Consider the following 12,572-nt stretch of genomic DNA (forward strand, 5'->3'; position numbering starts at 1 on the left):
CCAGGTAAGCACCCATTCAGTTTGCATTTGACAAAATGTTCTGATAAATCAGGCTTGGCCAAATCTTTCCGCTAATCCCACAACACATAAAATCACGCTCGTTTGGTTTCACTTCCTGTGAACGTGGAAGTCGTGTTATGACTAACCAGCAAGGATACGAAAGCTGGAAGTGTCCACAGCCGTGCGAGGCCTTAAGCTATTTTATATCAACACTGGCTGCATTCCTGGTCTCAGAAGTAGCTGGTTAAGTTTTTTTCAAGTGTTATATGCACATTGAGAAACCCTTATGCATAACTGTCACATTCAAGTTTCTAATGCAATGTACTTAAATTGCCCAGCAGTCTAGAGCACTTTGTCCAGAAACAGTAGGACAGTTTACTAAGAGTGTTAATGAATTTAACAAGGCCACATTTCCTTCGCTGAATCTACAGAAAAAGCACCCTTCCTCTCACGTTTACTGAATGGTTTTCAAAACCACAGAGACACACATGGCCCTGGAGTTCAGACACATACTGAAGTTCTCACATCGAGCCGTTAGTTTGTTGTCAGGTGTCCATGTGAGTCTCGAGTCCCAGCTGGCAGCTCAAACTTTCCCTCTGTATTTTGTTTAACCTTTTTCATAAAAACAGTACGGTAACCAATGTTTTTGCTTGAATTCACCTATATTTACACATTTTATTTTGTTAATTTAATTAGAATGGAAGATCTCTGAACTGGCTTCATCACTCTGCTCTCCTCCCCACTGATAGCCAGTGTGTGGGGAGAGTACTGGTGCACTATGGCTGCCTTCGCATCATCCAGGTGGGGCTGCACACTGGTGGTGGTGGAGGAGAGTCCCCATTAGCTGTAAAGCACTTTGAGTGGAGTGTCAAGAAAAGCGCTATATAAGTGTAAGCGACTATTATTATCATTAGAATTAATTATCATCATCATTTACTGAATATCCGAGCATTTGGACCATACCCGGATATACAGTAGCCGTTGGAATTCATTAGCTTCTCAGTAAATTGTTCCCCACTATAAAAATCCAAGTTGAATGCCAACATAAAAATCCTCCAGCATTCCGAAAGCAAAGCCGGTGAATAACTACGAGGATCTTTTGCACACAAAACACCCATCAGCACAACGCCACCGCCGCAGGAGGTGCACCAGTCAGTGGAACATTTCCGCTTGTCACTTTGGGCGTCTTAAACACAGGACAAGGCTATGACACGCACAGAAAACCTCTCACCACTTTCTAGCACTACAGGAAATGGTCTAGGTATATTTAATACTCTGAACTCGGACCATGTGAACACAGTATTTGCAAGCTCTTACATGCAACAGACTCGGAAACGCACACGGAGGTTTGTGAACAAGCGGAGGACATTTGGCCCATCTGGCTTTGTTAGCTGAGGGAGAGCTGATCATTTCTTGAAAAAAGCCAGGGGATCAGCTTCAAACAGTATGGCTGGGGGATTTGTTCCATACTCCCACAACTCTTTTTGTAAAGACATGCCTCCCTGTTATCGTTTTAAATGTGTTTCGCCATCATTTCCATTGGTGGCCTCTGGTTCGCGTCACGTGGCAGGGTGCTGAAACTCATCCCAAAAAAAGTATTTCATCTTGAACAAGAGCTCTGCTCAGGGGGGGAGTAGAAATAGTACCAGGATCAGCTTAGGTCCGTTCCAGCAAAAAAGAGGGGGAGGATGCCGAAATTCTGCACTGAGCCCGTGACTTGAGAAACTGCATGGTTCCACGTGCACTAATCATCAGGAAATGCTGACAGGTAGGCAGGGACACGAGCAGGTTTTTGTCAAAAACAGCTGATAAACTTGACATCCAGACAGAGGTATAAAGGGGCAGATTTTCCATGACCATTCCTCGAGGACACCGGAAAACATACACTGTCCCTTCGGCCTCGGGTTTGCAATCCTGACGCTAAAGTCATAGAAGTGAACTCAACTGAGAAACACTTTTTTTTCTTTTCAAAGCAAGGTTAAGAACAGCTTATCTTATCAGCAGAGTAGTTTTCAAGATACAGCCCTGCACTTCTGAAAAACTGCTTTCTGCATCAGAAATGACTCGTATCACATACTTGCTTAATACAGAGGCAAGCTAAAAACAAGAGGAACAGCTATGCAAGAATACTGCAATTCCTGAAGCATGTGGGACGCTTCACTAACACATTAGAAACTCTCAATATGTCAAATTCATGATGCCCGGGTCTAAGAAATGATCCTGTTGCAGGTAATTTGCAAAATACAAGCTCTTGATGTGAAAAACACATGCTTTTCCTTTTTTAGCAGGGAACATACAGAGCAAAAACGGCACCACATTGCATTCAAAACTTGCATTTCAGCCTAAATAAGCAGCAACTCATGTGTAGCATAGAGCACAAAATAATGCCAGATTGTGCTGCCCAAGTTTCTTGCTCTGCTATTTTTAGCTCAAATGTCTGGAGCTAGTCATCCAACTATTTCTCCTTCCTTTTTTTTTTGCCTCGACTGTATTTAACATGCATTTAGCAAATGCCATTAGCAGCCTGACTGATTCTCACCTTGAAGGGTCCATCAGGGGTCAGGGGACTTTCCAAGTCCAGGTCCCCTGAGTAAAAGACATCTTCATCCTCCAGGACCTTATCCAGAAGACCTATCACCTCCTCTTCCTCCATGACCCCGCGCTGCAGAGGCACGGTGTGGGCTCTTCGGATCTTCGCTCTCACACTCCCACAGGCCTGTGCTGACACATTAGCCTTCCCTCCTTCAGCGCTGGAAGCCGGCCACGCACCCGATGAAAGGAGCTATTATGAGTTTGCCTCTCTGATGTTCTGTGTCACTCCAAGGCACTCAGCAAATGTTTAGACTCCTCCTGTTGGACCGGGCAGCTCAGGCACACACATGCACACTCTCACCAGCGCTCGCAAGAGAAAGCTTCGGCTTCTCCACCGGCCCTCTCGCAACTCCTTTCTTCCTGATTCGTCATGGTCGCAAAACAGCACCAAAACCCGTCAACTCTCATGCAAAAAGCCCTTCCACTTCCTCAAAGTGTTTATCCTCATTTGTGGAAGTTCTTCTCCGAGGTTGGCGGTGGCGTTTCTTCCCCCCCCCACCCCCCTCTGGGTTACAGGAAGCAGAGGACAAATTAGAGCCCGGGAGGCAGCGTACCCAACTGCTGTAGGTCTGCCTCTTTCAGTTAATCAAGAGACTCGCGCAGCAACTGAGTCCAGTATCTGACATGCATCTGTTTAGAAACTTTCCGCTCTCTAATCTTTGTGGGCGAGGCTCTTAGCCACGGTGGCTGCCGCGGAAAAGACTGAAGACTCTCAGCCTTTGTGTTACACTCAACAGCGAACCGGTATCAGAAAAACTCCCTTGGTATCTTTTAGGAAGTGAATGTGCCGATTCATAGACGGACTATGTAATTGAAACAAACAACCTGTATATATAGATGCCAAGGGAAAACAACAACAACAACAACAATATGTTGGCTTTGGAGGCTTGGTCGGGGGTGTCAGCTGAAGCACTGCTTCGTTTCTTCTTTTTCAACTCTGAGGCTCCCCCCATTCCTGGTTCCCAGTTTATAAAATCTACACACACAGACTGGACACCTGCTGTCCAGTCATCGTTTTGTTACATCACCCTGTGAGAGGGAATACTGACGACATCGTCACTGAAAGTTAAAAGTGAAGCTGGAGCACAGCAGTGATCTCTTCCCCCCCCCCCCCCGTTAGGTCACAATCACAGGATAAAGATTATCTACACGTTTTGCCCCCCTCAACAATACACACACACATACCAATTTCCCAGGCCTTTTACTAATCTCTCTCGAGACCTTGTCAGCAACTCAGGAGGAAGGTACTGTGTATACAATTAAAGAATTCACTACAACAGAATAGCTCTGTTGTGCTACTATGCAGGATATTGTAAATTGCACATACATTATATAGGTATAGTAACAGTCTTTAATTTATAGTATTACTATTTATTTTCTTGGTAGATATTTTATTTCACAGGTATTTAACTTAAAAGTCCCTTGTCTGTACGTTCTATATTACCCCTGCATAGTACGCTGTATCATTATGGTGTTGTGTGGAGTGCTGTGATTTGGGAAAGTGTTCAGCCTAACAAGGCTGCTGAACGCCTTTATTATTGTATTTCTGCTATTAGTAAGGATAAAAACCTTCTCTGATTTCACACCAGTGGATGGTCTCCACAATAACGCAAAGCCATACTGATAAAGGTTGGTATCACGTACATTCTTTGACACACTGCACAAGCTGGAACTTTATTTTTGTCTCTAGACGTGGGAAATTTAAATTCTGTAGATCCCAGATCCTATGCCAAAAACTGGCTCCTAAACGATAGTACATCAATGCTTTTGCATGAATTTAGATATAGAGAATCATGTTTACTCGAATCACAGTAGGAAGTAAAACTCATATTTGGGGGGATTTGGATGCAGGACAGTATACAATGCACTAAAGACTACAGAATATATTTTCATTTGTATTTTTACTTGAACAGGCTATAGGCTACTCAACAAATGAGTGGATTTAGCAACAATCTTTTTATCTACAAATAAAAAATATTTAAAAGTCGCTGTGACTGAAAGGCCCACTAATGTGTAACACTCCACTGTTTCCAGCTTGAGAAATGATTAACTTTTATTGAAGATAAAGAAAATTTTACTGCTAGAGCTTTTAGGTCCTCCACCCTTAGCACACTTCAAGATACTACATGCGTATACCACAGGACAGGAATAAAAACAATCTCTACGCTAGCCAAGCACGCAAGTCCCTGCCTATCCATGAGCTCCACCCCTAGTGCATGTTGTTTAAGTTTGGAATCCTGACAGGAACGTACCGTACTGCTAAAAAAAAAAAGACATGGAATAGCAGTTCACTGTGTAAGTCTTTTCAAATTTGTAAGATGCATTCGGTTTTTTTGAGCGTGGATTTGTAGTCTCGGGAGGACCGCAAACAGAATTCAGCCCAGGTGGGCTGGCGAAGCAGGCATTGCACACGTCTGTCTGGACACTGGCCAGAGACATGGCAAGCCAGGAGAAATCTCGTCAGTGGAGCCCAGTCCAAGCCTGGAGTGAGCACATTATGCAGCTCCACCATTACAAGAGGGTATTTTCAGATAATCCAAGTCATACTTCGTAAGTAATTCAAGATAATCTGCTTTGAGTTAGTAGTGTGGAAGGGGGGTTTCATTTTGTTTTAGCTGTCCCCTTAAGAGAAAGTACTGCGATCCATAGAAAGACAGTGGTGTCCCAGCTGACTCTGCTGCGTCGTTGTTTGGTTTTGATCACTAGAGGGAGCCAGCACCATCCATACCGTACTAGAGAAACCAAACAAGGCTGGGGAAAGCTGAAAGCCTACTAAAACACATCTCAGAAGCAAACTGGAAACGCAAAGTTTTGAGAATGTTCAAAGTTTTCAGGATGGAACTTCTAAAACGTAATATTGCACCATGACATCAGAACAACTAAAAATGAAGAGGGACATCAGGTTCACTTGGGTTTGGGGTCGAGCTGCATACCCCGAACTGGCCATACCAGAAACCAGCCCCTTCTCCTCAGGCAGGAGCCAGGGTCAGTGCTGTGTCGTGGAGGTAGGACTACGCCAGAACGTCCAGGGAAAAACCCAGACGGCACAGGAAGAGCATGCAGAGACAGCCAGAGCTGGAATCTGCCGCAGTGTCCCGAGCCAACCTGCCTACTAACTCTGCCAGCCTGAGAACCTTTTGACCCGTTTTACATATTTCTTAAGGCATCAAAAAAGGTTTCAAAGCAACCAAGCAAAAGGAAGTAAGAATAAAGCTAATTTCTGTTCTGCCAATCTTTAAGCGCCCTGCAAGTATACTGCCCACCACCAGAAAGGGATCAGATGGACAGCTGCCCCCCCACCATCACTCTCGTCTCACAGAGACAGTTGTGCCCCGAGTGTCTGAAGGGGAGAACGATGCTGACGGCTTTTTAAATACAGACTGTCATGACATTCTCAGCGCTGTCTAGACAGGAACGTGAAATTTGAGGGGGCAGTGACATTAAACCTAAAAAATGTCACGGCGAGAAAGTTCAGACCTATGACTTCAAAACTTTAGACACAATTGCTCCATTTATCCAACAAGTCCAAGTTCCTCACGAATGAAACCCCCTCGCGGTCATGCTTTCACACAGGGTATGAAACAGCAACTGCAACAGTCATCTGACCGCCTTTCTCTGTGTGGTCTCAGTGCATCAGGGAGCCAGATTAAAGCTTCATGCCATTAACAACAGACAGACGGACAGCTGCTAATGAAACACTGCCTGCTTGTCATGGCCAGTGATGCTTGAGGCTATTTTTTACAAGCGGTTTTAAAATGTTTAGGATTTTTACACAGCATCAGCTACTTAGCTCTTATTCGTAGTCCTTTAAGATATCTAGAATACAAGCACAAAGTGCCATAGACCTGCGGGTGCACATTTCTGAACAGATGGTATCTTTTACATCTTGAGATACACTTGAATTGCTTACAGTAAGCAGTAGTTGTTCTTCAGTTCTGCGTGTGTTTTTACATCTTTCCCAACAAAGGAGAAGAAAAGCTTAACGCTGAGGGATTGCAGTCAGGTTTAAAGGAGTGAGGCAAAACATTAAAGATCTCTAACTCACAGCCATCTGTTCCATTTTATACAGACATACTGCAAAGCCTTCATTTAGCCTTGTACTGTGCGGAAGAGTTCAGTGGGAAGCAGAGGAAGTGTTTGAGCTGTAAAAACCAAGATGAACATCAATGTAAATAAAAGCAGGTGCTGTGTACGGACTCGGTGTCTACATACTGAACTGATTATAGCGCATCTGTATTATTCTTTATGGCTCTTCAGGTTTGACTACAGCTTCCCACGTTCATCACATTCTTGGCGCTCGTTACCAGTGGGCTGGATCTCAGCTGCCACCGCAGAATTAAACTGTCGCCGCTCCTGGTGCCCCTGCCTGCGTCTTCCGGCACAAGCCTGTACAGGGAGCTTCTTTTCTGCACACAGCCTTTCGTGAGCACTCCAAGGCACTGCAGAAGGATGGTAACGCAAAGCTCTGGACAGAAAACGCAGAGAGTTTCTATCCTCCAGAGCCCGTTTTAAAAACAGGGAGTTGTCTGCTGTGGACGTCTTGCTACACTGTTCTGCAACATATTCTCCCCTGAATCATAAAGCCGCCCCATCAGCCAAACATATCCCGAGGCATGGGGATTTCTGCAGATATATTTAGAGGCAGAGCTAGGCTGGAGAAAACAGACAAGACAGGTTGAAGCCTTTCAATATCCACGCGCAGGAACTGAAACGCTCGTTCCTGGAGAACATGCCCACCCCAGGCTAGCACTACGGACTGGGCCACCAGAGGCAGGACAGAGCCAAGGGCAGGGGGACTCACCCCGGGAATGAGGAGGGCCTGCGGCGTCGGGGACACGGCCTCGCTGTCCTGTCCGCGGGCGCTCAGCTGGGGCGACATGGTGGGCGACTCGTCGATGTACGGCATGGTCTCCGAGCCGTCCTGGGACTTGTGCTCATCTGTGCCGTCCCCATCGTAGCCGTCCGTGTTGTAGTTGAAGTCTGCGAAGAGGAGCAGGAAAGAGGCCTGAGTGTCCCTGACCAGGCACTGCAAGGGGGAGAAACACGGCCTGCGCTCTCCCGCCATGGGCTCTGGAGCAGGACTAGCACACTGCCTGCGGGGCGGATTCTCATCTTGGGAGGAGGTTGTGAAACACAGAGGGACTCCTGACTAGTGTGAGACATGATCAGCTGGGGGGCTGACTTCATTAGGTCACATTCATTGCATCAACGTATTTGGCATTTGGAGAGTGTGTACTTACAGGGAGTCAGTGCTCCCACGGGGCTAGCTAAGCAGATCTCTAGAGCAGAGGAACAACTCCCAAAGGGTCCCGCAGCGCGTTGAGGGCTCACTGGGAGGGCAGAGCACCTGCGACAGCTGTGTTGCAGGGAGTGAGGATGATGGAGCATCACTGGAACACAGCTGGCAGGAGAGAGCCGGGCCTACCGGAGTGCCACCTGCACACAGTGCAGTGGGTAAGGGGAGCACCCAGCTGTCACCCCGAACAAGCCAGTCTGTGTGCTTTCGCTGATCATAAACACCGCACTGTGTGTCATACAAGGATGGGTTTCAGCAGGGCTGGGCAAGCCTAGTCAAATCCACAGAAAACAAAGACCTTAAACTTTTCATATGCGATTTTAACAATACTGTTAAAAATGCAAATGCAGAGGCAGAACCCTCGGTCTTATATTGTAATTTATTTAATCTCTGCGCTGCTTGTTCCTGGAGGAGATTCAATGACATGGTGGATGTACAGTACAGGTTTTCAAAGATGCAAATGAAAAGAAGAATTACAGGTACTTACACACTTCTAGCAAACATGTGGGAACTACTGTACACGTAAGGGCAGTTTTCAGAAAGTTATAGTTTGGCAACACCCTCTAAAACTGCGGTTCAGGCTACTTGCAATGTATTGTGTTTTGTATCCTGTTTATAACAGGAGTAGAAAAAAAAGTCTTCCTGAGAACTCCAGCACTTTCTTTGCAGATCTGTTCAGTAAGTAAATTTATCGCAAAGACAGAGGGGAAACAACATGTTACTGCAAAGCAACGTGCACTTTGAACCACAGATTTCAAGGTCTCTCTTGTCAAAGCAACATAAAGCACTGCCATCTTCCAGCTTTCAAGTATTTGCCCTACAAAACAAGCCTTGAATCGGTTGATCTAGAATGACCTTCAAATATACCGTCTCTCTCTTTGAGCAGAATTCGGGAAAAATACCAGTCATTTAATATCCATGATAAAAGTCAAGAGAAGAGGTACAGTACAGCTACCGTGCGCTGAATGTTATTGCCTGCCACTCTGCTGTCACAGGGGAGATCAGGGAGCTTATTAAGGGATACTACAGAGGGAGAATATTACCGTTCTTCACCACAGGCTGCCGTCACTTAGCAGATAAAGTGTCGTTACCCATGCTGCTGTGCACAGAGTATGCAGGTCAGGCAGGTAGCAAAGCTGTCAGTCTTCCCAGATGACAACCATTAATGAAAACGGATATATTGTATGCTCAGTGCACGGATTTTCACTCCTGCTGCGACTTGTCTTTTTTATGAGACTCGCACGCCGTGATCTCTGTCTGTGCTGGAGAAAGAAGGTTCTGCCATGCACCCTGCCTTTTTTACACCCTCTGACAAACCAGTGCTTCAACATTTAATCCATCACATTTAAGCTCTGCCCAATATCTCTGGACTTAACTGGGCTACGCCTTTAGAAAACAAATTATCTTCAGTTTCAGAGAAGCAGAAGAGAAGCATAGGCATCATAAGAACTACATGTTTTTCTAATTAAAGTATTAACTTTATAGTATTAATATATGTGCCAACAGACAGTATTAGGCAGCAAATGCAAAGTTTTAAATGCTATCTACAGCTCTAAGCTTTTATTTTGAGATCAAGTGTATGACTTGGATGAAGAAAAACTACAAAGCAACACAGGAACATTTCTGATATACAGCCTGGATGAATGGATGAAGGGATTAGAGTAAAAAGTCAGGAAAGTTCAAGTGTTGTGAAACAGAGTTAAACAACAGAAAATAAAGCCCAACAGGTGATCACCATCTTTTCCAGGGCCTCAAGATGAACAAGCAGACCAGATTCTCTGCTGCTGGTCTGTCTCTCTCTCGAACTGGAAGGCCCAGGCACTCTTAAGGACGACGAGACTGTATTCAGAGTTCCACACTGCCTAGATAACACATCTCACTCTGAAATAATCACAAGCTAAACTGAGTCAGAAAATAACGAAGCCAAGAATGGAAGGGTTCCGGTAGTTAAAATAAAACCAAAACCACAAACATGACAAAGGGACAAAACAGTTCAAGTAGGGAGCTGTGTCAGCATGCATAGGCTGCACAGAAACAAGTAAAGGTTTATTGCCTGCTGAAAAGAGAAGAAAAGAAACACAACATTTCAGCTGTGGATTCTTCACACCTGAAGAAGGCTCCACAGCTGAAATGTTGTTTCCTTTCTTCTCTTTTCAGCAGGGAATAAACCTTTACTTGTTCCAAGAGGACAAAACAGCAGCAAGAGCACACTGTAGATAAGGCATGGCTACACTGCACTTATGGGCAATGATGAGTATGCATGTACTCACTATAAATTTAAGTATTTTCCTTGTTTTGAAAAATATATTTTGTTTAGATGTTGTTTTTTAACACTACACTTATGGAACAAGCGGAGGTTAACTCTTCTTATAAAGTAAAATGTTTTACTTTGGTGCTTTTTTCAAGTGTGTTTTTCTTTAGTCTTTACTGTATTTCTCAGTGTGGAATTAACCACGACTTTGCAGTGTCTTCTGCAGTGTTGCTGCTGCTGCTGCAGCTCCTCATTCAATCCAGCGCCACTCATTCTCTGCTGGGATACTCAGGCAGAGAACCTACTGATTTCTATACTTGTATGTGCAACGCCGGCGAGGCACACAGGCAGTTTGAAGGCTTTGCTGCAGCTGGTTTCATTGATCCATTTCCCACCTTTAATGCCGCAAAGGCACACTCTCCATTCATACCTCCATTTGTATAGGAGTTCTAAAAAATGGAAACTTTTAAATTACAATGGCAATGTGCTTTGAAAAAACACCCTGCATGGGTACGATGAAATAATAAAACTACCCTAGAGCTTAGGGAATACCGAGTGTGGTCATGAGAAATAAACAATTCAACAATATTCACTGAGACTACGTAAAGGATACGACACACAAAATGCTACTCTTATACACTAAAAAACTAATAAACCCTACTGCCACTTGGGAAATGACTAAAATCCCCTGGGAAATGTACAGCTATTCTCATAACACAGTCAGTCCTCCAAAGGGAAGCTTGCTGAAAGAAGACAAGGATCCGTCCCCACACAAGACAGAGTTTAAATACAAGCAAGAGTGATGGAGAATGTACCTTTTCTACAAACAGACAAAATGCTGCTGCTCCACTCCTCATCTGAGCAGATCACCCTGTGCTGGCAAGAACAGACACAGATACTACCCCCCTCTGTCTAGCACTGCCAATCGCACTGGTGCCGGTAGGTTGCAACTATACAGCCTTGAGAATATATGCAGCTCGAAACAATACTATTAATCGCAGGGCTGCATGCATAGCTAACAAATGCTTAATGTAACCTCGCAGACCTGCACGCTCAAGAACAACTCACCGTGCATCAGAGACGTAATACACCGCACCCACAAACCAGAGGCATGCGAGCACACTGTCGGCCTATGTCTGGCCTCCCACGTCACCAATGAACATAAAACCAGCCAGAAGAATAAACGTGAATTTGAACGGTTCAGCAAGATGGTGGCGGCGGCGATCTTTGAAAGGTACACCAGACTGCATTCTAAACACATAAAGTGACACGAAAAAAATCTCAGCTTAATGGGACAGCTCTGTTGCTCCACACACCTATGTAATTACTCTATCCTCTTTCAATACAGTTAAGCATACATTAGAATCAAGTAGGCTGGCTGAGGCATGTTCTTGGCTGTTCACCCCTTGACTGTTTTTTAGCCAGGCCCCTGCAGACTGAGCAGCGTGTCCATGGGCTCCAGTCCCATGAACATCCACTGCCCGCTCCACCACCACCACCAAGTCTACACGGGGAGCGAGAGGACCCCTGTGTTTCGCCCCCACACACAAGCTTCCTGTCCTGAGGCCACAGGCTGACTGCCTTTCGCGTTCTCGGAGGCAGCAGTGGCGTTTTCGGAAATCCGCCTATCGAATTCACAGCACTTCTTTATAAGAAATGAGGTCGCTGAAAATGAAGCACTCCCCAGTACAGTGATCCTGAGGCGAACTGGTTTGTACAACACAAAATACGCAAATACACAAAACAGGACTGCTGGTAACTTCCTTCCTTTTGTGAACCGCACAATAAAGGGCACAACTTTAAAACTGCTATCCTGACACATGCGGTAATATTAAATAACGTATAACTGCTGCCTAAATGTAAACATTGTAACACACAAATAATACAAAAACTGAACTGAAGAATGGCTTATATTAATTCCGAACAAAAGAACCTCAAAATATAATGAGAATGAGTCCAGGAAAGACAAAGCCTCCTGAAATAAGAAACAAAGAGAGACAATGTGAAACCACAGAACAATACACTTAAGGGAAGAGATTATAACAGGCCATCAACAGATTTCGAATGTACCTACAGTATGTAACCAGACAGACATAAATTCACAATCTCTCAAGCAAAGTAAATTCAAGTCATTGTGGTTTCTTTCACTATGTGCCTGAAGCACACTGAAAGTGGCCATTAATAGCACCCACATGTAGGAGAAGCCCATGCACACCAAGCTCAACACCTTTCTCCCACGGTCATCCTCACCAAAAGACCTCGCCGCAGCTTCAGAGAGCGAACTCTGCACCTACACCTTCTTATCTCACCTGCCCGCAAGATGGATGGCCGCCGCGTCTGAACCTCTCCGACACATTTTGATAAGTTATGTCGCTCCAGTTTCTTAATTAGGGCTTAATCGAGCAAGGAGAGCTGTGGGATCTGTCAGGAAGA

The 12,572-nt window shown here is 45.0% G+C and overlaps 1 protein-coding gene across 1 annotated transcript in view; it reads right to left on the minus strand.

The window, feature by feature from the left end:
• The window catches only part of abr (ABR activator of RhoGEF and GTPase), a 158,165-nt gene that overhangs the window by 95,677 nt on the left and 49,916 nt on the right, over positions 1–12,572 (minus strand). The window contains exon 2 of the mRNA XM_088907113.1: positions 7,394–7,572. Within this exon, the coding sequence (XP_088763239.1) occupies positions 7,394–7,572 (179 nt within the window). The remainder of the gene's footprint in view (positions 1–7,393; positions 7,573–12,572) is intronic.

Source organism: Atractosteus spatula, chromosome 27 (genome assembly GCF_055471065.1).
Source record: "Atractosteus spatula isolate fAtrSpa1 chromosome 27, fAtrSpa1.hap1, whole genome shotgun sequence".
Taxonomy (NCBI): Eukaryota; Metazoa; Chordata; class Actinopteri; order Semionotiformes; family Lepisosteidae; genus Atractosteus; species Atractosteus spatula.